The sequence below is a fragment of the Apostichopus japonicus genome, chromosome 15 (assembly GCF_037975245.1).
Source record: "Apostichopus japonicus isolate 1M-3 chromosome 15, ASM3797524v1, whole genome shotgun sequence".
Classification (NCBI taxonomy): Eukaryota; Metazoa; Echinodermata; class Holothuroidea; order Aspidochirotida; family Stichopodidae; genus Apostichopus; species Apostichopus japonicus.
In genome coordinates this window covers 3,267,087-3,292,541 of record NC_092575.1, presented here as the reverse complement: position 1 = coordinate 3,292,541, position 25,455 = coordinate 3,267,087, and the positions used below count along the sequence as shown (strand labels likewise).

The 25,455-nt window shown below is 38.2% G+C and overlaps 2 protein-coding genes across 5 annotated transcripts in view; one reads left to right on the top strand and one right to left on the bottom strand.

Annotated features, from left to right (window-relative positions):
• The first annotated feature begins 1,569 nt into the window (after positions 1–1,569).
• Positions 1,570–9,220, top strand: LOC139981062 (glutathione S-transferase theta-3-like). The gene is made up of 5 exons (XM_071993207.1): positions 1,570–1,772; positions 5,995–6,082; positions 6,939–7,089; positions 7,415–7,582; positions 8,015–9,220. Exons 1-5 carry the CDS (start codon positions 1,661–1,663, stop codon positions 8,171–8,173), a joined length of 678 nt encoding a protein of 225 aa, XP_071849308.1. The 5' UTR covers positions 1,570–1,660; the 3' UTR covers positions 8,174–9,220.
• The window catches only part of LOC139981059 (kinase suppressor of Ras 2-like), a 63,425-nt gene continuing 47,024 nt past the window's right edge, over positions 9,055–25,455 (bottom strand). For all 4 annotated transcript variants that reach the window (XM_071993201.1, XM_071993202.1, XM_071993200.1 and 1 more), the window contains 11 exons: positions 24,943–25,153; positions 24,149–24,212; positions 23,432–23,536; positions 22,378–22,466; positions 18,319–18,403; positions 17,467–17,555; positions 16,610–16,706; positions 15,640–15,773; positions 14,542–14,679; positions 13,604–13,733; positions 9,055–13,076 (listed from right to left, as the gene is read on the bottom strand). In XM_071993201.1, coding sequence (XP_071849302.1) covers positions 12,918–13,076; positions 13,604–13,733; positions 14,542–14,679; positions 15,640–15,773; positions 16,610–16,706; positions 17,467–17,555; positions 18,319–18,403; positions 22,378–22,466; positions 23,432–23,536; positions 24,149–24,212; positions 24,943–25,153 — 1,301 coding nt within the window. In that variant the 3' untranslated portion in view covers positions 9,055–12,917. The remainder of the gene's footprint in view (positions 13,077–13,603; positions 13,734–14,541; positions 14,680–15,639; positions 15,774–16,609; positions 16,707–17,466; positions 17,556–18,318; positions 18,404–22,377; positions 22,467–23,431; positions 23,537–24,148; positions 24,213–24,942; positions 25,154–25,455) is intronic.

Here is a 25,455-nt window from a genome sequence, read left to right as displayed (position 1 = left end):
AGTGCTGTTGAAACTTGAAAGTGTAACCTATGGCAATGCCAGTCATGCGTGAACATCATTGTTGTGAAATGCATCTGAATTGGGGGTGGGAATTGGGGGTGCATGACTTTCCCTCCTCTGCCTATCCCCTGGTGTTGGAAACCCCCTCTGCTGGAAAGATTAATATGAGGGAGCCCTATGCACACGTCTCTTTACTTGTAAGTGTCTGTAATGGTTTTCATGAAAAGCTAGCCAAAGTCAAAGACACAAACGCCCCGACAGTGCTTATCTAATTGAATGAAAGGAGAATCCGGTTGGTAAATTTATATATCTAGCTGTATTTTTTTTTTTTTTTTTTTTTTAACTTGCATACATAACATTTCTAGAGAGATGTCTGGCAGTATGGAATGAGAAGTCCCAAACAGTGCAAAATTTTCACAATATGTATCTCTTTCATTTTGATTGTATCAATTTTAATAATTTTTGTTGTTGTTGTTGTTTCATCATAAGTCGACTTGTTAAGTCGACCATCATGTTTCTGTTCTTAATGTGACTCTTTTATATTTGGTTTATCTCTATTCGAAATGTGTAACCTCTCCTTGCCTATGTTACAACTTTTACTATATTTCTGTTTATCCGTGAAAGCCCACCATTGTAATTCATATCCTTTTTCAGATCTTAATCGCACGATCATGACAATATGTACTCTTTGCCAAAATTTTGCGCGTTCGCAGATATTGAGAGAATGAAAAATTCGAATAAAAAAATATCGTTTACGACAAGCACAATAGTAGCAAACAAAATTGCTTATAGACCATCAAGAACAGAGATCGCCGGGATAATTCATAATGTAATTCATAATGTGATGCATAACGAGGCTTTAATATGTTAAGAAGAACTAAGAATTGCAAAAATCGTAGTCTCTTTTTCGCAACTTTTTTAAGGAAGCAATAAATTAATAAATTATGCCTATATAATTTGTTGTTGTTTTGGTTTCACTGTGTCCTCATTTGTCTCTTGTTTATGGGTATTTGAACGTATTTGTCTTTTGATTGGCATTTGAAAATTTCATCAGCATTGCCTCTAAAGCCAGTGAAAGTTTCCAAAAGTCCTCTTTTAGAATTTCTGCCCCAGAAATTTACTCTAAGGAAGTTGAGAATTATCAAGAGATGGTAAGGATTATGAGAAATGAATACTTTTGGAGATTATTTCACGCTTATTAGGAGCCATCTGCAGTCATTGGATTCCCTCAAACCCTACTCCCACATGCTCTAAATATCCAAGTTAACCTTCTTTGACAAAAGTGGTATAGCTATGAGCAAGCTTCCTGCCCCTCCGCCAATATTTGTCCCCCTCCCAAAGAAAACAAAAGTTAAATAACTTTGAGCAGTACCGCCATGATCCATTGAAGTCTAGCTACAGACCTGTTTTGGTAGCTGGATATTTAGACAATAAATTTACTAGCATGAAATTTCTGACGGTAGCATCATATTAATAGGCCTACCCCAAGACTTGCGAATAATCATCCAGGGTATCCGATTACGTCATCCCAGTGTAAAAATGTTGGAACGTGTGTACGTACGTACATAGGATACACACTATGCATGTCAAAGTAATATTGGCTAGTCTATGTTAGCCGTGTCAAACTTTGTGGCTCCTGCAGTAACCCAGAGCGTCAATCATGTCTTTGAAAGTTTATTTTGACATTTTATCTCAGCCTTCGAGAGCTGTCCTTATAATGTGTCGAGTGAACAACTTGAATTTTACACCATGCCCAATCGCTATGCGAAAACGTAAGTTAAATTTGAAGAACTAAAGTTAGGCTAGTTCGTTAGGGCCTGGTCTAACTTAGGTCTATGTTACTTGTTAGTAATGACTAACGTTACTCTACCGACGGCAAAGGCAAGTGCAAATGTGAGTGTAGTACAAGTAAACAGAAGTAGAGAAATCAATTGAGCATTGCTTCTGTATTACTCTTAGGCATAGAACTAAAAAATAAAGGGATATTTAACAGAGTGTTAGCTCAGTGGTTAACGCCGGTGCCTTCATACTGTAACTAGGTCCTGAGTTCAAGTCACTCCAAGTCCAAGATAAATGTATGTCGTCTAGTTACAGAGTTGTTGACAATTGACAATTCATAATCATGGACGTTAAATACGAATCTATGAGACTGACTTCAGTCAGCTTGCGGCCTTGCTAAGCCAATAATGGCTTCTTCACAAGTTCCTGCTTGCAGGAGGATCTAAAATACATACATAATGACGTCATTAAACAATTAGTGAAGCTGATGGAAGTATTGATGACGTCATGTGCTGTTCGGCAAAAAGTCTTGTCCGGAAACGGTGCGTAACAAATCCAATGGAGGTGAACAACTGAAAAAACCTTTCAATGCACCAAAATGGTTATTTCCTACTCCGCTTTTGGCTGCACCAATCGTTACAACCGTGAGCGCGTCATTCAATTTCACACATAACTTTCATGGTGATGCTCATGACGAAAATGCAGGTTCAAACTTCAAAGCTTAATTTCGGCAGAGTAATAGGCCCAGACGGTGTTTCGTATTTCTTGGTCTCTTACGCTTCTGTTACTAGGGCCGCTTAGCTTTTTTTCAGAAGTGTGTAAATACTGCCCTTTAGCAGTTGCTGATTTGAGTAGGATTTCAATATCAATACCTCAATACATTTTATTATGTAGTTAATCTTAGTATTGGTGACCTGTCCAAGAAAAAAAGGTAAAGACAGTTGCTCTGCCTATTTCTTATCTACTGTTCATTTCGATCAAGAGAACACAAACGTACACTATCTCTGGAAAAATTGTCAATGATGGCATGTAGCTGTACTTAATAGCTAGTATACTTGCAAGTAGGTAGGCCCAATTCTTATACATACCCAAGCAAAGAGCAGAGCTCAACAATTTCTGGTGAGAAAGGGCAGAAATCATATAAAGACTTGCAGCAAATTTTGCACTCTAGCCATCAACATTTTTCCTTTAGCCTTATATTGATTTCTTTTTATCTGAAGGTTTCCATTCAATGATAAAGCTCTCCCAGCAAAATGGCTTCACCAAGTGGAAAGAAAAGATTGGAAACCAACCATAAACAGTTTTTTATGTAGTGCACACTTCTCAGAAGAGTCTAATGGAAGTGGATAAGATGTCAAACTTATTAAAGGTGCTGTGCCAACTGTCTTAAGCCCCACCCCCACCCCCACCAAAGAAAAGAGCAATCAAAGAAACTGGACGAGGTACATCACAAGTCGTTCTCACCATGTTCTTTGCAAAGAAAACACCAAATGACTATAGAAGATCTTCGGTCTGAAAATTTAATTCTGTAGAAACGCATCAAGTCACTTCGGTTAATTAAAACAATGAAGAGGCTACTGCAAGAGCTGAAAGACAGATCTATATTAGCTTTTATCACGATGTTCATACATGGCCTGAGGAATATTTTAGTGGGACATGCCCTACAGTAAAAAATGAGATCGCTAACTGCAATAAAGCACCGACATGCATTTAGTTATTCTGATCGCGCTTAAGCAGTTTGTATTAACGCTCTACTTCTACTTTCTAGAAGAAAGGTGCATCTAGCCTCCCAAATCCATCTTCCCTATGACAGTGGCGATCCTTCTGTTGACTGCAAACCTGGGTTTTTTGAAGGAGGTGCTTCTTCATTTACAGAAGGAAACTGAGAAAGATGTGACCATGACAGATTGTTCTCTAGTAGTAGATGCTATGTCTATTAGGAAACAGACAGAATGGAACCACGTTAAGCAGCAGTTTGAGGGATTTGTGAACTATGGTGGTGTTGTTGCAGATCCAGATGGCAACCGAATGTCTTGTTTTTATGGCCGTAGGTGTTAAGCAAAGTTGGAAAGATGTGACTGGATGTTTCTTTGTAAACAAACTCTCTGCTCAAAATCAGGCACAGCTTGTATGTATGTATATTAGATCCTCCTGCAAGCAGGAACTCGCGAAGAAGCCTCATGTGGCTTATCAAAGCCGCAAGCTGACCGAAGTCAGTCTCTTACATTCATATTTAACGTCCATGATTATGAATTGTTAATTATCAACAACTCTGTAACTGGACGACATACATTAATCTGGGAGTGACTCGAACAGGGGACCTTATAATTGAAAGGCACCAGCATTAACCACTGAGCTAACAATCCACTGTGCTTGTAAAGTCTTCCATTGAGCTTCTTACAGACAACGGAATGAATGTTTCGTGCAGTGACTTTTGATGGTTGCTACGCCAACCAGTCTACACTCAACATTCTTGGTGCAAAGCTAACATTCCCTGGTTGGCAAGCTTATTTTCCACACCCTAATCTTCCGGACAAAGTTGTTTACAATTATCTTTGAATGCTTGCCACATGCTAAAGCTAATGAGAAACACACACTTGCCTGACATGAAAATCGTGCAATTTTTAGGTGGAAATGGAGAAATGAAATCAGTGGAATGGAAGCTCATTTATAAGGTGCTTGTGTAGCTACATACAAGAGAAAGACACATTATTTCTGGCAAATAAATTGACAGCTAAGCACATGCAGTGGCTGAGACACAAGATGAACATCAGCTTGGTAGCACAAACTCTAAGTTGTTGTTGAAGATGCTATTGACTTCTTGAGGGATGACTTTAAGTTGTCCACACTTGCTGGTAGTGAAGGAAAAACAGAATTCAGCTGTATCGTTGATGAATTATTTGACATCGTAAATTCTAGGATCCCCTCTGGAACAGGCAGCAAAAGTCCCTTGAGGAAGGTTTCAATGCCAGAATGGACAGATTGGTTCGCTAAAGTTGTGGAAAGTACCAAGATGTGAAAGTTACTTCAGCATTAACAATGAGCAGGAAAACCACAGTCATTGGTTTTGTTATGTCCATATTGTCAACATTGGCGACTAGCCTGATGTCATTCTACCATTCCATTTCTTTGGTATAAGACTATTTGGTCATATTTCGCTCAGGTTGCTATAACCCCACAGATCATTTACGAAGGTGTACAGTACTGCATCGATGCATGCTGTGAGGTGCATAGTGCTAGTAGACCTAGTACTAGTAACTTACTAAGACCTAACTTAGGCTACTTAGTCTAACTTATGGCCTAGAATTGTTTGGTATTTCCCAAGGATTAGTCAGCCAACAGAAGCTCATTTGAAACCCTATCCATGTGTGATGATCGTTGATGAACACCAACTTAGAGCAAGTCTTTTCTTCTCAAATAACTCTTGAGAGTGTTACTAAAATATTACTAGGCCTATAGCTGGTGTGCATTCGTCACAGACCATTCCGTCTTCCGCAGACATTCCCAGGACTGTCTCTTAATGAACCCATCCGTCGATGGTTTCGCTATTGTTGCCCTGCAGCTATTATGAAGGAACAGACCCAAACTATTGATCCAAATTCGCAAACCAGAAATTTAGCAAATCCACCGAAGACTCTACTGAACAGCACAGTTTAGAAAGCAACAATTTTGAATAGGCTAGGTCAAGAGGATCTGGTTACTGGTAAGGATTTGAAACTTTGGATCGTGCAGCTGACACTAGGCTAACCGCGCCAGCATGCCGTCACATAATTTCTAAGGATATCTACAAACTTGTGCTGGTCATAGGGGGGAATATTCCAAATTGCTAGGCTTATGAAACAGCAGTAAGCCTAAATTAGTTGGGCATAAAATGCCTTAAATTACCATAAGTACCTAGTGAAAAGCAGTGAAAGTGTGGAAAGTTCATTTACTCGAGAGGAAGCAAAACTTTCCTTGATCAAGACAACTTTAATCCTGTTTTCCACATGGAGTTTTGCAAGTGGTATGGTACGATGAATTTCGAGTGATACGATTTGAACTGAATTTACTTCATGAGGTTTTCAGCCGCTCTTTAGTCCTGAGATAAAGAAGTTAAGATAATATTTTCTGAGCAGTAAAGGTAATATTTCTCAGTCACCAAATATTCTTATAATACTTTAGTAATGGAAGAACATATTTTATTGTAACATTTCTGACTTTTGCTTCTCCGTTCAGTTGAACAGAAATCACCAGAGTTTACCAAAGTCAACCCTTTCCAAAGAGTACCAGCAATCCAAGATGGAGATTTTTCATTGACTGAAAGGTTTGTGTGTGACATTTTAATTGTGTAACGTCGATAAATTTACCAATTTTAGGCTTTGCAACTGGCCGTTAAAGTTTCAGGGCTCAAACTGAAATTCAGTGGCGTGTGCAAAGGGGATTGGGGGGTGGGGGGGATGTTGTGCAAGGGTCAAGTGTAAAATAATGGTGTTCATATAAAACAATGACTATTGAAATTAAGGTTGTTGCTAAATAGCATAGCAACGGAAATACTCAGAAATTGATTCATTTGCTGTCGTTTGGCATTAATTAAACTAAACTAAGTTAACTTACATATACTCTTTGTACTGTAACGTGATTTTGCAGTCATGATAAGAGACTTGATTACAGGGCATGTAACCGGACACGTAACCGGCTATTTTCAGTCCTAGTGATGTATGCTTCCTGGGAATTTAGACCTAAATTAACAAATCTTTAAACTTTGTCGCTCTGATATGAGTCCAGAAATATTTGATAACCGTAAAATAATTGTTATGCAAAGAATATTAAAAGTTTTTTTTTTTTTGAGCAGAAGCCAGGGAGGAGCCAACACTACATGTTTTCTTTCTCCTGCAATCTGTTTACACGATATTTCACTATAATTTTGAAGACATTTTGGCTGTTTTGGACTGTAAACTATCATTTATCTGCTCAACTTTGCATCAGTTTATGAGATGCGTATTGTGTATATTGTTGTTTATATAGATATTGTTGTTTATTTCATACTTCACTTGCATCAAGCCAAATCAACAAATTTTCTGATATAGATGCAAAGATTATGAGAGGGAAATACAAATGGTGCAGTAATTTGACTGGAGGTCAATGTAAACCAAGTCTGAATACTTTTTCTGTTTATGTAGTTCAGCAATTCTCGGATACCTCACGTCTAAATATGGCTGCCCTGGACATTGGAACCCGGGCGATGACCAAACGAAGGCTCGGATACAGGAGTACATGTCGTGGCATGAGACACAGCTCAGGGCTCATGTTACTCCTTATTTTGTTGAAAAGGTAAGTTACATCCTCATTATGATATTTTCTTAATGTTTTTTAATTAATCAAGCCTTACACAGAATGTGTGGGGAGGGGGGGAGGAAGTCCAGGAAGAGGGTTTTGGTCACCTTCTTGAGTACCCACCTAGTATGGAGTCAATCCACCATGAACTTTGATCCCAGCCAAAACAATAGCAGCCGAGAACTCAGTGTGTGTTGTATGTACACGCCAAGTTTGGAGTCCATCAGCCTGTTGATTGGCTTGTTTGGTTTTTCAAGTCTGGGCCATGACAGATGAGCTGCATGTAAAAATCATTAGTGTATATTATATTTGCCGTTAACAGGGCATAATACCGCTACAAACTGGTGTACCAGCCAACGAAGAGTCATTGCAGCGTCAGTGGAAGAACGTCATGAAAGCTTTCACCGCAGTGGAAGATTATTTCCTTAAAGATCAGCCGTACATCGGAGGAGACCAAATCACCATTGCTGATCTGCTAGGAACTTGCGAGGTGAGCTTTCCATTATTTGTGCAAAATCTGGTGGATTCTCATCTTAGAGTTATTGTCAATTTCTCCAGATGCCATCAGACATTGACAGGGAATGAATAGAGACTTATTAAATTATCTGGTGTTAGCAGGTTACAGAAGCGTTAAAAGTTCATCCACATACGACTGACTTGTTTGTTATTTGTGTGTTAATGTTGTTTCTCTTTGTTTCCTATTGCAATTTTTTGTCAGAATAAGGGGTAGCTAGGGATCCGAGACTGAATTTTAAACTTAGGTAGACTTGTCTGCTGTGATGAGCGATTTTGTGGAATCGTACAGTGGATAATATAAAGTAACAGATAATACTTATATTTTGAAGGGTGAAGAAACCAATTTGACCTCTGACCTTTGTTGTATCATTTGTTCTCTCTGTCATTCTCTTTGCTTGTGTTTTAGGTAATGCAGACAGCCGGGGTAGACCCCGACTTTACCAAAGACCACCCGAAGATGAAAGCTTGGATACAGAGGGTACGCAACGAAACTAACCCTCATTTCGACGACACCCACAAAATGGTTTACAAATTTGGAAAAATCAGCGACCCTGGGAAACTCTGAGAGGGAAATATTTGTAACATCCTTTGAGAGAGAGACTTGCCTTGCTTATTTAGAGATGACAGGTAATGTGAGTTCAAAGGGTCGGCGAAGAAATGGACCAGCAATCTCGACAACAACCACGAGTGGTTTAGAACTTGGGGCGGAAAAAAAATACTTTAAAGAGGTCGTCTTGCCATTATTATATTTGGTCCATTGAGTTTAAAAGTAATATTTCAATTTTTTCAATAACTCTGGAGGTCAAATTACAAGGCTGAAGATCTATTCTTTCTGGGAAGCGTTTACATATACTGATGAGATCCAGCAAATTAAAACGACATAAATTTGAACATCTGTTCGTTTACCTTAGACCCTTCGCGATCAACGAAGAGGAAGATTGAGGTTCCCTTTACCGGAAGAGAAATCGCAAATGCGAGAGCTTTGCGCCGCTATTAATAGCTACTCCCATTGTATCAAAACTATGCACAATACAAAACAAGAAACGGAGGTGTATCGCGTTGCCATACAAGATGGTTGCCAGATTGCTATGCAAGACCTTCTGCTAGGGTCAGTTTTACATTTTCCTACTTTTGCTTATGACAGTAATAATGCAATAAGTTATGAAAGGGGCATTCAATCACTGAAATTTTTTTTTATATCATTTTTTTCCTTTTTCGATATTTTCCTTTTTCGATTTTCGTCTCAAAGCAAGTTCACGATATGGCAGATTTTCACGTTCGCAGAAAGAAGCGTCATTTTGAAATGAGAATTTGCCCACACCGTTTCAGTCGGGTCCAAGTATTAAGTGAATAGATTAGAAGATGACAAAAATGTGAAAATTATTTTATTGAAAAAAAAGTTTACAAAAACTAAAAAAACCTAGAAAGACAAGACAAGCTTAAAAATCATTTTTCGATGCCCTTGTTTTATTTTTGGGTTGTGTCGTCCGCATTCGACCACAGATTTTAATCAACAGGTGGTGAGGTAAGCATCTTATATTCTTTGCATGGATTCTGATACATTTATCATTTAAAATATGCCATGAAAAATTAAAATCTCTGAAAGATGGAATGATATGTAACTCTCCTATTTTTTAGAAATGTTCTTTTCTTTTTTTTTTGCCTTTTACTCAAACCCCTTTTTTTTTTAGGACATATAAATACAAAAAACAACACTGTCTTTTATTCCCCTATATTTCTTTGCCATTGCACAGATGAAAACTACATAAAACTTTCAGTCCACAAAAAATGTTGTTTAATTTTTTCTTCCTTTTTTCTTAAAGTTATCTTCTTCAAATAACAGCCCTTCATCTATAAGTACATGTAGTTGCCTGTAAAAAATCCTGTTAATTTTTTTTTCTATTCAACACTTTATTTTATTTACACAATTTGTTTCATATGATTCAAATAATAATTAATAATAGTAATAATTCAAAAAAAATTTTAAAGAGATACACTTGTAGTACTATATAGTATTGAGCGTAATAAAGTCTATAAGAATTTTTTTTTCCCCCAAATCAAATGTATGAAAATTTTGGAACTCGAACTCAAGGCAGTGAAATGCGAGAGAACCAAAGAGACAGAGGGCGCTCATCGTGTAAGAGGATCCGTTTTAAAACGTGTTTCATCTCTTTGTGGTAATATAAAGCTATTTCCTCTACCTGTCATCATAATATGCCACTCGATTGTATATATAATTATATTATATAATATATATATATATTTAAGATCATCATGTATATTATCTCCAATTTGAGGGTGATAAAACAAGTGAGATTTCAAGAGTAACTTTTCCATGTGGATGTCACCCTTTGAAACCTTTCCCAGACATTGATATGTGTGTTTTGATTAGACAATATTCAGTGCCTGTGATTGGAGAAAAAACGATTGATAATGTAAGGAACATTAACAAACGATTGTTTGAAGATTTACTTTCAGTGGCCATTCTGTGTCTATCTAGCATATTTTGAGGTGACTCTAATGACCTTTAAATACAATCCCTCACATTACCCTACAGCAATCTGGAATGTCCAAGCTTAGACTCCCTTTCTGCTCTCCATACGATCCCTACACAGAAGTCATGACAGTCGTTTCAGAGGTTGTTGCCTAGCAACAGATCCTATATTAAGCAAGTCCTTAACCAATGTCTTCTTTGTTTTATGGTATGACATTGCATAGGGTGAAGTTTACTTCCTCCTCTCAGAGGTCTGCTAAACTCTGGAATCTGTTGACAAATTCCAATAATGTTCCTTCGTTTTTGATGTGGTTTTTGCATAGAGCATATTTACTATCAGCGAAGTAGCACTTGTAACTGGTCCTCCAGTACCACAGAACCCATTTATTACATTTATTACATTTTTATTACATTCTTTTTTTTCAGATTTAAACACCACCACCAACCCTTTACGTATTTAAACCACTAACTAAAACTTCCATTACACTCTGCTTCCTAAACTTCCTAATCTGCAATTACCCCACACTTTGATATCATTACCTTACTAATTTATTATATTTAATTATGTGATATTGTATTGGGTGAACTTACCTAGTTATCCATCATAATTATTAATCTTCAAAAAATATTCTCCATAAACAATGGTGTCTGTTACATTAACATCTTAACGTCGACTCTCAATAGTTCCGCATCGTGAAATCATTTTTAATGTATACGTAATATTGCATATAGGATAAACATACTAACAGTGTACTGCTTCCAGCGGTGTTGATACATGCCTACCAATAGTCCAACACAATTTAATAATTACATAGGGGAGAACCATACAGCTTAGAAATGTCTTCCAATGTGTGTCCATACCCTACTCTTGTGAACTTGCTTATTTTAGTATTGCATAGGGGTATATTTGAATATACCACACAATCATAACAATGTCAACACAGGGTTAAACACCACAAACTACGGAGGCAAAACCAACCATTTTTCCCGAAATAAATGTTTCATGATTTATCAAATCCGTTTTAACAATCAATATCGAATGTGTCAGATTTCACCATCTATATCATCTATTTTCAAAAAAGTGTCTCATTAAAAGGCCCCAAATTATAGCACGTTATAATTTTTTAGCATTCTAAAATATTTGCAAGAAAGTTTTCAGAAGTACTTTTCTTCGAGGGTTCTGATACTTTATGAGAAAAGTCACCCGAGAGAGAAGCTGGGCCACAAAAACCGAACGACTGATCTGTTCTAGACACCAGTCCCCTTGCATCGAGATTGTTTAACTGTGTGATCATCGTCGGGTGTGTATCACGATTCCCCTAGACAGGGAACAGATACTACACACAAGCCTAGCCAAAAGGCCAAAAAACCTTGGTGTTCTGATTTTTCTCTACTTTCTCATTGACATTTAAAGAGTGTTGAAGAAGACGATTAGATATCTCATTGTGGATACTGACTACATTCAAAGAAAAGTGGCAGTAAAATTCTTGTTGAAAGCTGGTAATGGGTGATCGTTAACTGAATTTCTAGCATAGTTGAGAGCAACTCCGATGTCCTTTAACTCACAAACCCTAAACCTTCCACACTGAGGTGCCTAGCCTAGCCTGTTTTGCATATATAGGGTTGTAAGTTGCAAAATGTGATGAACTCCGGAAAAAGGCTTTTAGGCTTAATTTGCAACTGGTTTGGAGGAAAAAAGTTAAAAGACACAGACGTTTATAGTGAACACGGTTCCAATTTACGTCCTTTTCACGAATCTGATGAGAAGTGAGACATTGTCGATAAAATCGTCATCCCTAAAGGACAAAAAGTGCTGAAAGTTCTCGAGGGTAATATCGTCCCTTTTGGTTTCGATTCTCCAAATTGTTCTCTGATATATCAGCAGAGCTGCTTGGCTGAAACGGTTCAGATATTCACAGACATAATACCGAACAACAAACATGACTCAAAGTTTTAAACTTTGTCGGGTCTGGTGCAAACACGGAAACATGGATGGATAGGAAAGACAACCGCCCCTGCTTTAAAAACTTTCATCTTTTTCAATGGCCCTCAAATTTTAGCGTCCAGAAAAGAGTTCAGTTGTTTTTTCAAAACTACTTTCTGGTGTTGTTCGTTCGTTTTCTATTAGTTTCGGCGGGAGCAAAATCAGATTATTCAGCTCCTGAGAGAGAGAGGTGGGGAAATATGCTATGTGGAGGAAATGTGAACACTTTTGCTGAAATCTGAACAAGAGTGACTTCCTAGCATATTTCAAGATAATACTGATGGCCGTTGCGATTTTCTCACTTTTTTGCCACTGTACAATAAATAAAAGGGGGATAGAAAAGTTGTGAAAGTGATGAGTGCCCTCTATATGAAATCTCCACTTCATATACTACAGTGAATAAGACACCTCGATAAATACTTGGAAATTGGGAAAGGGAGTGGAGAGGGGGATTTTGAAACATTTTTGGACAAACTGACACAAACATCCTGACAACGACGACGACGATAATAGTAATAATATTCATAATAATAATAATAATGCATCTCTGTCCATAACAAATTTTCCGCTTTTTGTAAAATACTTATAAATATAATACACATCACATTAAAATAGATCTGGCTAAGAAAAAGTCAATCCACAATATATATATAATTAAAAAAAAAAAAAAATCTGCAAAATAAAAAATGAAACTCATTTAGTAATAGCTAATTTGCATATTAAAACATTTTTGAGCCAATCAAAATGGAGGAGGGACCAGCTCTCTTCCAGGCTCTGGTGTAATAGCTACAAAACGTTGTCCGTTAAATTTGGCTACAATTTTCACTGGTGTCATATAATTGACTCGGCAGATCTGGACAGGTGCAACGGGTGCGAAGGGCTCCGATGAAGGCCTGGTCGTTTCCTAGGTAACCTTAGCAGTGTCCTTTTAATATTCGAGAAAGATGGCCGTGATTCTTTGTAGTATGCCCAACACATCATGAGAATGTCCTACATAAAAGAAACACGAAAAAGGCTTCTTTTTAATAAAGGTTATTGAAAAATTTATTGTCAATAAGAAATTTTCATCAAAAGTTTAAATTAAAAAGAAAAAAAAAAAAAATTTAAAAAAAGTTCGACAGATTTCAAGTATATATGTGAGCAAAAGAAAGTTTTTATATTTTCTTATAACAAAACAACAATGGGTTCTTGTAGAAATTTATCAAACAGTTTTAAAGCTAAATAGAATATCGACCTTTGTTAGTCATTTACTTACACGACGACATCGTCATAGCGACGTAATATGTACCTTCGAAGGCATCACTAAACCATCTGAATTTTTCAAGTGTGGGGTATACTGATACATAATAACGTATGAGTATATTCCATCTGGCTATGTTTCACTTTACTACGCAATGTACACACCCATAAAAGCATATATGATTAACTCAAACTTTTACCAAATATGCTAATAATGAGAACTTGGTACACAGATGGAAGTCTGTTTTATAGATTTACAACACCCAATGACATCTTACCTTCACATCTCTAGAGGCTTGTATCTGGCTGACGGGCTGTTTTAAACCTTTGCCGACCTTCCAAATAATAGACTCGGCCGGTTCCTTGTGGAATGGCCATTCACCGGTGAGTAGCTCAAACCAGACAGTTCTAGAAGAGAGAGAAATTATGAAGAAAAACAATTTTAAAAAAGTCATTAAGACTATGCTATATCTGTGTATCATTCCATTATTCAGAAAGGGTTAAATCATGTGATGGTCTTGGTGTTGCCCCTACTCTATGAAATCAGTAAGAAAATAAATTTCCTGTGTAATAATTGTGCCATTTATTGAGTAGTTTACTAGGGCAATGGTGAAAAATACATCATAACAAAATAGCTGACCCTAGAAACAATTTGCTTACTTTGGGGAAATGCAACAAGTTCAAACCACATTGGTTATGTTTGCTGCAGAGCTACCAATGATGTTGTCATAGTTACAAAATGACACAATGTATTCAGTTTATCCTCCGTGCATCCACACAAGAGATGAAAAGCTCCACTCGACTGGATATTTATGAATGACAACACTTATCTGTCTCCATTCAACACCCGTACTACTGTCTACCTATCCTAGAAGGCAGGTAACATTAAAGCACCGCCCCTCCTCCTGAAGTTAATACCTGATTTTTTTTTCTGTTCTGTTTTGAGTTTTATACAAATATCATGATATTTATCATCACTGAAGGAATAAACTGCATTGTAAAACACGGTACAATTGTAACAACCGATAGCCTGTAAATTCCATGATTGACAAAAGCTAAAACGGATTGATAGGGTTAATGATTATTACAAGAACAAAACTAATTGGCATATCTAATTGGCACATCATGATCCAGAAGAGATCACACCCAACGCCACTTCTTTTTTGGTGATGTAGATTCATTCCACAAGAAGTTCACAACATTTCGTGAGACCTACCCGAATGCATAGACGTCACTTTTCTCTGTGAAAGGCAGATCCATGGCGACGTTTTCTGGTACGACCGCTAGAGACTTGATGACTTCTGGTGACAGGTAACATAGCCAACCATCGGGGATGACCACTACATCCCCTTTCCTGTGAATGGAACAGCTTACTTTATGAATGCAGGTAAACAACAACAACAAACAAACAAACCCATGATACTGTTAGCAATACTTGGCAATTCACTTACAAGTAGCTAGAAGAGTATGACCCCACCCCTCCCAACAAAAAAAAGGGCCAGTTACGCTTAAACGATCATGATCTAAATAGACTTTCAACATACCGCAAGTATGTCCTGTTACTATTTTTGGATATTTACAGCTTTTCGTAGCTATCTCACAACATTTCTCTTTACAACGTCACAGTGGCACGTAATAACAAGATGGTCTGTTAATGAACTCTGGATCAAATTAAATTATGTGACTTTGTGATTCTCTTCGTACTCCCTCTACAGAAGCTGTCTATTATGCAAGTTACATCGCCAGGTAAACCAGTTAGTTCTCTAGTCTGGCATGAAATAGCCTCTCCTTGTATCACGGCATGTGATAAGTTACAAACTGTGGTTACACCCAATAATGGGAGTAGAGATTGGAGTGGGTGGGGAAAGGGGTGGTTACACCCAATACTGGGAGTAGAGATTGGAGTGGATGGGGGAAGGGGTAGTTACACCCAATACTGGGAGTAAAGATTGGAGTGGGTGGGGAAAGGGATGGTTACACCCAATACTGGGAGTAGAGATTGGAGTGGGTGGGGAAGAGATGGAAGTTACAGTAGAATATCATGATATATAAGCTTACTCAAACATGGCACCACCCATCAATATCCCCTTTCCCAATCCAAGGATAACCCCCCCCCCCCTTCTCCGAAACCCCATGGATCAGTGGACTGCCAAATTATCCATACGCAACAAAAATGTAAAAGTACTGTATTCAAAGCTCTTATCTTCCCAATCTGATCTTCTTTCTTTTTATTTGGAGGAGGAGGAGAAATTTCCAATGTCCCGCTGCTGCTTGCACCTCAAAGAAAAAACAAAGGAAAAGGACGAAGGCAAACCTGTTTTCTCTTGAAAGTCTCGCTAAGCTAAAGAGAGCAAAATCTGTGATGACCACTTTCCCATTTTCGATGAAGATGTTCTTGGATTTGAGATCCTTGTGGACAATTCCTTTGGCGTGCAAGTACCCCATACCCTGCGAGTCACAAAGAAAGAAGAAGATATAAAGACGAGACTGTTTAATGAAAGACTTTGTGAGGCACACAACTGAAAAAGTCATTCGATACACCCTCGAGCCATTTTACTGGCATCGACCAATACCATTCCTGACTTTCAATAATTAACTTAAAGGATTGACAAACAATAAACAGTACAAAATTTTCTTATGCTACAGAGAAAAAAAACAACAGCCTAGCATTGACCACTGTCAGTTTTATTATTTAGGTACTTCTATTCCAACCCACCCATGCACCTCCCCCCCCTCTCCCCATCACCTTTAATTCCAACCCACCACATAACCTACCCTTACCTTCTAATCTACTGGCTCAAAGTATGCTAAAAAGACCACACAGTGTAACACAAAAAAAAGTTCACCCTCCTCAGCAGAAAATTGGAGATGTGAAAAAAGCTGGACATTATTAAGAATTAAAAAGTACATGATTTTTAAACCTTTTAAACAGAAAGCCAGTTAGCTGTGTGATTTCTTTTCATACAGTTTACTCAAACTTTAAAATAACTATCTGACTAGGGTAGAGCTAGTGATCCACACACCAAGCAAGTTAATTCAACTTTAACTTTTTAAGTTACTGTGTTTACTAGAAAGTGTCACATACACACACACACACACACGCCATCACCATCGCATAGATTCCTTTTGCCTCTGGCAAGGAATAAAAAATGATAGCAATGTGAAATGTACTACCTACGACCAGATGAGGCTATAAAGTAAAGTTTAACATTAAATGTTGGTGTGGTAAACATATTGCACCCCCCTCCCTCCACCCCCCCCCAAAAAAACCTTGACACATTTACCTGTGCAATCTGTGTAGCTATCTGGATGGCTTTAATCAATCCAAACCTGTCCTTCCGCGTGTGAATGCGAGTAAATAGAGTTTGTCCTTTGCATAAACTGAAAAGATAGAAATACATGAAACAGTTTATATATTAATGTAAAAACAGGTATGTCATAAACTGAACTTAATACGTACACAGAAAATTGTCGACAAAGTTGTAAACCTTTGATGTCAGAGTTAAAACTCTAAAACTCTATAATTGATTAAACTGCATCTCCAAACGACTTTTCGTCATTTCTACTACATTGTCATGAATGGTGTTGATGTTCTGCACCTTCTCTGAAAGGTCCCTCCCCTCCCCCTCCCCCCTCCCTGGGGTGAAAGTTGACAAGTTAAACCCACTAGATTTTGTTTCCTTGTCCGTTGTTGCACACGAACAAAATATGGTTCCAACACTGGAACGTTTGATAAATTTCGTTTTACATATATACATATTCATGAAACAACCAACAGTTATCACCAATCGATACAGGGGAAAGAAGGGTGAGTGGTAAATTGATTGTCACTACCACCTCTGACATACAGTATCACTTATAATCACTTAACACTGGCCGATACTTCAGGCAAACAACGAAATGTGTGTATTTCTTTGCGATGCTGTGTACAACTACTTTTAACTTCATTCTTTACAGCTACAACGAACGGCACCCCGTGAAATGCAAGCTAAGCGTAATATTTATGCTAAGTCAGATATGAGTAAGCAGGTGGTTTTAGTCCTTATTGCTGATGTTAATTGCACGTTTAAAGGTCAAATCAATTTTCCCACACGACCAAAGAAAACAACACACGAGATGAAACATTAATAATTTGACTTACTTTGTAACGATGGCTAGATTAGGTAGGTGCATGCAAGCACCCGTAAATAAAACAACATTTTCGTGCCTCGTTTTCTTAAACTGTTGAACCTATGGGCAGATGAGGAGGAAAAAAGGGAAACATGGTAACATTATATATCGATGTATTACAAAATGCTTGGATATTCCTTGCATCCATTCTTTCCAAAGCAAACAACTTTTACGAATGAGTCTCAATCGTACTTTAATGAGTGGGCAAAAAGTCAAATTATTTGAATGATCCCAGGATTTGAACTCTTAATTGCTGACATCTAAAAACAGAGATCCCCCCTCCCCCCCCCAAAAAAAAACAGGTAAAACAGTGGAAACCAACACAGGCAAAAACAATGAAGAACTGTAACCACAGTTGTAAGACAATCACCGAAACAGCGTGAACATATTACGTTTTGATAGTGGTACTGGATCTCTCCGGCTTTAACAGATGGTTCCGGTCACAATTGGATCAAATAAAAACTTACAAAATTATTCCAAACCAGCAAGTTTGAAAGTGCAAGAATAGAAGAAGTTGTGTAACATATAGATATGGAAAATAGCACCAATAACTTGTGAGAATCAGGCGTTGAGTTTTGGTAGGGAGTTGAGAGGGGGATTTTTGGTGGGATGGGTGGTGGAATTGTTGGTGGAGTTGCTGGTACGGGGGTGGGGGGGGGGAGAAGATGGGATTGTTGGTGGAAGGGGTGGCATGGGTTATAGATGGTGCACAGTGAAGGCAATGGGTATAATTTAGTGTTATAACCTGTTAACATTCTTCTGTTCTTTTTTCAAACTACACCCAATAATTTTTCCCCTAAAAGCAATCAGCTTCATCTCTCACCTCTCTCCTGAAGGCCTTAAGTTGTTCTTTGTCCTCTTCGTCGATATTAATGAACTTGATGGCAACTTCTCCGTGCCAGTTACCCCTGTTGGAGTAATTCAGAGAGGGAAAATCCGCTACAGTACTGATTTCGCTTAACTCCCGTTGAAAAAAAATCAACGATCGATAACAAAAGTTAAAAATCGATAAAAAAAGTTGAAATTCGGTTAATTTCGTTGACAAGATTTAGACTACTGCGGGCACGGTTGTCAACGAAGTTTCAACGAAATTTCCACGAAAGTTATCGCGATCAAAAACCGCAAAGGCAATTCTAGACATATCAAGGTTGTGACTTGCGTTGAATCCTTAGTGTAACTACAGCCGTTTTCAGACTCTACCAGAAGTTGCCGAGGAATATTACAAACGTTGCAAAAGTGTGATTGTATATAAGACGGAGTAAGTTCTGTACTAGGTGTTTGAAAAATGATTTGGCTAGGATAATAAAAACTAGTCTTGGTCGATCGTAGCAAGCACATTCTATGACTCTTAAGTTATAGGCTAGTATTAAACTAGGATAAGTTTAAGTTAACTCACCAAGGAACGCAGTGTCAGAAAAAACAAGAAAAAAATATCAACAATGAAACAGTCGTAGCTGGATATCAAAGAGATCTTTATTTCCAAAAAATTCCTGTGTTACTTGACGTACTACGGTACCGTTTACTACAGAACCGCACTCACTTTCAAACTTTTCTGAGAGCGCATTCCGTCCAAAAAATCTCCCCCGACTTCAATGCACGCAAAAAAAAAAAAAAAAACTTATTTCCCCCTAACCCGTTACTGTAAGTTGCCCGCGAAAGCAGATGGACTGCCCTGGTAAGGTCGCAGCCTGGGTCTGGGCCACCTGTAGTATGCTGCTTACATGTGCATTCCCTACCCTGGATATCCCCACCACCAAACTTTTTTGAAAGGCTTCGTCCAATCATAAACTTGGCTTTGTCAAATTCACGCCTACCTTATGTAAATTAGCATAGTATTTATCTTCGTGGGGGGTTTAGCACCGCAGAACCTTCATGGCTGGCTGCCTCTAGAAGCAAACATTATTTTACCCCTACTGTTCGTAATGGAATGGATGTTATCTGTTACTTAGTTAATTGAAAACCAAATATTCATTCATATATATATAAGTAGAACAATCCAGCAGGGATAGAAAGTTTATCTTGAATGAACCAATCAAAAGTCGTGCTATTAATAAAACTTGAAAACACCTGGCCAGCAAGAGAGTTGCAAACAATTGTTTCCATGACTACTAAGAAAATAAAGCAGTGTCTTGGGGCCCACGTTGGGTAGATTTCTGTGGAAAATGAATATATTTTCATTGCTTATTTGAGTATTGTATATTGGGAAGAGCTGATCAAACATTACTGGGAAGGGCTTTCAACTGGCCTGACGGCATGTATAAGTTTATTTTAATGAGTAGGGGGAGTTTTTATGAGTCTGCCGGTATGCGTCACATGAGAAGTAAATGTTTTGTTTTTCGGTTTTATCATCGTTTTTCAAGTGGAACAACTGATAAAATCATGTCAAATGAAAATAATATATATTTGAATATCCTTCCTTAGTTTTACTAATCAGGAATGCTTGATAAGGCATGCAATGCATCGTTCGAAAATGTAATTTTAAAGTAGAATTGAAAAATGAACGACATAAAACAATATCTGTGAAGCGTGTGGAGCACAACTTTGAATATTCGTTGTGAAAGAAAACATAATGAACGATGTTTACTGCGTAAATAAATTTCGCGGAACTGGTACAGAGAAATTACGTACTGCAGCTTACGTCAGAGAAGCTCATAAATGACACAGGTGGATAGAGCGCATCAAAATTCGGTTTAGGAAATCCCTATACAGCCGACAAAAGTCGATGTCTCCTTCCGTTTTCGAGTTATAAGCGATTTTGTGTTTTTGCGATATGGTTTTCAGTATATTTTCATTGAATAAGGGCGTTTTGTTGTGTGTGTTTAAATAAGGGTGTGACCTATCAGATATTTCGCTAACCGTTTCACCGTATCCCCTGCCGGTCGGTTAAACGTTTAAACGCCGTTTCCCGCCGTCCCCCTCCCCTTAGACCCCTCCCCCATTTCAGTCACCACTTCCAGATCCGTCGGCAAGTCAAATTTGACTTAAAATATGCACCAGATTGCATCTAAGGACGTTTCAAAACTAAAAATTTTCCAAAGGGGAGGGGGTGTCCCCATAGACCCCTCCCCCATTTCAGTCACCACTTCCAGATCCGTCGGCAAATCAAATTCTCCACACCCCCCCCCCCAACAACAAAAAACCCTTCGCTACGCCCCTGGTCACATACATGATACAGTACCTTACATTTGATACAAAAGTTACTTCAAACAACAGCTTCCCAAAATTTGTGTCGCAATAGGTTAAGATTTAACCACGCTGCGCAGTACCATTCATAATTTGCATATTACACTCGGCGTCCAGATGGCGGGAGAATATAACATCATGTTCAATGTGTTGTGTCGTTCCCATGGTGCGATGAACTTGGGCAAGTTGCCAAGTTCGAATGTCAATGACCTACTTATGTTCTGTGACCAATGTCAGTTGGAATTATGTGTGTAAAAACTCGGGTTTTTCCATTTGTTATATATATAGAAGTTTTTCCGTAAGCGGAGCGAATTTTAGGGCGGCTCGTTGATTGTGAGGAAGCACTTATCTAAGCATCAATATTTGTGAAAAAATATCGTTTTTCAGTTTCATTCATTTTCTTTTATGTTTGCCGCAATCGCGCCCGCAATGCATGCACAGCATAATATCATGTGTGAAAAAATGGCTGTACACGTGCGGACCTGAGAGAGCAAACTGGCCTTGTGTTGTTAATGTTATGACGGTACTTTCTAGAACGGCCATTTGCGTCTTTTGGGGTCAACATATTTTCACACGGGGTTTTCACCATGCCATTGATCGATGTACACGGGTGATATGTCGCAAATATAAACTGAGAAAACGAATTGACGACACTATCATCATGAGCTCATGACTATTGGCCTACTACTTTAGTTATATTAAACACATTATTCATGCCTAAAACATCGTTTTTTTGTTTTTATAGATAGTTTGCAGTACATTACTAAGTTCTTTACATATTTTAAAATAATTTTCATGTTTAAAAGTAAACAAAATAGAAAAAATAAAAAGAGAAAACGCCTTTTCGAAAAATGGAAGCGTCCTCGCAGAATGGGCGGGGCATCTTTATTTTGCTTCAAGTTACATGTTTTCGCTCAGAAACAAAGTTTCATACTCCAACTCTAATAAAAAACCAAATTTACATTTCTAAAAAATAACTATTTTTCGTAATCTGCAAGTAAACCAAGTTTATATGTCCATTCATTGTTATTTAAATGGTTAAACAGCACTCATAATTTATCTGGAAGGGTGCCTCGTGGTACATAGCTTTGACTGCAACCTCTTTTACGTCCTGGCGAAGTTAAGACTTATGTCACTGTGTTTGGGGTTCACAGTTAGAAAACGTCCCCCGTCAGTTTCACTACATGTTTCTTTGAGTGTCACTACTCAGTAAGTACAGGAATGTTCTTGAGAAAATTCCTGCCTTCAAACGACTGTTCTAAAGTCTAATCAATACTAATAAACGAAGTTGCTCGTTTTCCGACGTTTCTCGTAACCACACATTGACCTTCTATTTCGTTTAAAAAAGAATTTCAACGTATCGTTGAAAATTCCACGAAGGAAATGACCGAAATAACCAATCGTTAAAATTCGTGGAATTTCGATAAAAATCGGGGAATTTCGATGACAAAACGTGGAAATTCGGTTATTTTCCTTTTAACGAATTTTAACGGGAGTTAAGCGAAATCAGTACTGTAGTTTTTAAAAAAAATGTGAGCATGAGGAGTCGATCTTTATAAAAATTCATCGCTTCATAAAGATTATTAAAAATATCCCGCCAGCCCTAGCCCTCCCCTTTGTCTCTCCCATCCCATCCCATCTCCTCCCCCCCCCCTCACGGAATAGAACGAAACCAAAGACACAAAGTCTCCATACTAACCGGTGAACAGGGCCGAATCTGCCATGACCCAGAAGTTCCTTCACTTCAAGTTGATCAAATGGAATGTCCCATTCAGAAGCAACAGCATTCTGTCGAAAGAAAAAAACAACAAATTTTTGGGAAATGTTTTTCGTTATAAAAGATATTTATGAAGTCTACGTTATCGTCCAAATGTCTTGTGGGAGAAAATTGACCCGAAGATTATACTTTATAAACGTTTCAAGTTGCATTTGGAATGAAAATTCTGACACCTTGTTGCACAAAATGTCAACACTATTTATTCCGTGAAAAGACTAAACCAAAATATCAAATTTCAACCTAAACTTCAAGTTATAAGTAAGTAAGTAAAACTTTATTTCATCCCAAAAGGGAAATTACAAGCTCGCATATGTACATATAAGACAAATACAAGATGATAAAGGGTAAAAAGACATAAGAATGGCAAACATAAGAGTTCACAGAAATAAAGTATAAAAGTTTAAAGGCGTGATGATTAAACAAATAATATTTATTTGATGATTAAACAAATTATATTTAGCAGAGGAAAAATTGGGCCACTGTTAGGACATTTTTTTCCCTCTTTTGTTTTGTAATTGTTCTAATTATTCCAGGTTTCTTCTCATAGAAAGTTATGAAGTTCAATTCCTAAAAGGATAAACACAGGAACGAGCCTGGGGTAAAAAATAAATCACTGAAATTTGCAAAAATCGAGGTATAGGCTCCAGTTTGCTTTTGCTACAGTGTGTTAGGATACAAGTTTTTGTCCCGAGTTAGAAAAGAAATCACGGATATTCCACGAATTCGCGGAAAAAGCTCATGCCTGCAAACAATACCAGAAAGGGAACAAACTAAGAGATTCCCTGCTAAAGTCTGTCTTATCAAATGTTAACTACTGACTACTGGCTACTGAACAAAGGTTCTTGTAAATCCTATGGACTAACATAAATATGCATTTCACCCAAGGTGTGTATACATACATATATTCTGACCGTTGGCTTTCAGAGACACATCAAATTATGTCTCGTGACCTTCGGAGAGGTCACGAAGAACTTACGCTATGCTTCCTGACGAGAACGTGATCTGACGAGCCGCTATCGGATGCATAGTCAAGTGATTCAACCCCTTGATCTGGCAATGTTCTTTCAGAGTCTGTGAAAGGCTGAAAGAAAATCATCCCAATAAAATGCATTAGAAAATCTATTTTTTTTTCACTTTTTTTTCACACTGCTAATTTTGAAAAATTGCTTTGCCAACACGTTCATTTGGGGGGGGGGGGGGGGAGGCATGATTGGTTACATCTATATCCATTTTCAGCTTATCTATCATCGCATTACCATCGACTGTACACCACTCTTAACTCAAACTTGTAGTCTGCGAAATGCACTTGTCTATGAAACACACAGATTATGTACGTGAATACATCGTAGGTTCCAGTGATGAGCAATTGTTTTCTGGTCTCTCTTCTCTCCTTCAAAGTGAAAATTGATCGATCCCCAATGTCCCATCCCCCCCCCCGATCCCTGCCCCAGCCTCTCTCCAATCTTTTATCTGAAATTCCTTTCATTTCTTTAAGATGGAAATAAAGGAATCCCCCACATCCCTTACCTCCCCCTCTCCATGACCCCTCCCTGCCCCCCCCCTTTCCTATCTTCGTTGATAATTTCCTTTCATTTCTCTAAGATGGAAATAAAGCAATCCCCCACATTGATTCCCTCCCTTCTCCTCCTGCAAGGTCAAAAATAAATGATATCAAATTATTCTAAAGACTCACATGATGGGACGTGCTGGAATCTATGGTCAATGTTACGTCGCTGTTTATAGATCGGACTTGATCGCTGTAAGAGAACGTTTGGAGACAGAAACAAATTGTCAATGAAAATGGAATAAATATAAAACTTGATGTGTGTCAGCCTCAGACAGACTCGTAACTTCAACAACCAAAATACTATCTCATTCAAACGACTATTGTAAAACAATGGTGTGATTTGACTTCAAAGGGGAAATCCACGGACTGGATTTCTGGTCACAACAAAAATTTCAAACATTATTTGGAAATGGAACTCAACCGGTCGCAACAACGAATTGCATTCTTTGGGGTATCTGGTACGGAATGGTATACAAAGAAAAGGAGAGCTAAAAGCTAAGTTAGCCGTCTAAAGATCCTCTGACCGAAACAGGAGACCAACAAACAGCTTTTGAGGTACAAAAAAAAAATATCACTACAAGAAGAATCAATATTCAACAAGAGGAATCAAAATATCTTACTGTCATTACTTTAAAGGGGTTCACTCCTTCTCATGCATCTAGTTATCATAAAAGTACAATTTCAAGATAAGTTTTATGATAGCTCTAGCATCCTTGTTCAGGGGCGAAGGGGGGGGAGAATAAACACCTCCCCCCTCCCATCTCCTAGATCCATGTCAGTTGTTAACTTGAACTTTATTTGTCATCTTGTCAACGTTGACTCCTGACATACACTTAGCTTGTCTCCTGTACCCCTTTCCTTCTGCCAATTACCCTCCCCCCCCTTCCTTCTTCCTTCTAGGCGACCGGGAAAGGACCTACCTTTGTATACTATCAACGACTGTAACGTCTGGGAATGTAAACTGTGATTCCAGGCCCGGGTTTGGAGATGCCTGAATGGAGCTCGACGGAGTCGGACTAGCCGAGGAATTTGCATAAGGGTTGGGGCTCGACGGCGTGGACGACGTTGTAGACGAGGGATTGGAGCTCGACTCTCCGGGAGAGAATGGCGAACACGGCCCGTCGTTTGGAACTGCGGGCAGAAATACACGGAGAGAATGATTTAATACGCAGGGACAGATGCCGGACTTTAATCAGATGGAGGACTTCTCGCACGATACAAGGGGCTTGAGCCGGAAAAGTGGACTCTGTGTGGACTGGCAATTTTTGGCAAAGTATTAAACAATTGCAAGTCTATGGTACCTTTTACTGGTGGACAGATTTTTTCAGCAGGTACATACAGTGTGAAGACCACCACTGCATCACTGACTCAAAAACTTAGTCCAGTGTATTTTTTCCCTTTTGTTTCATAATAATTATTATTATTGTTAATAA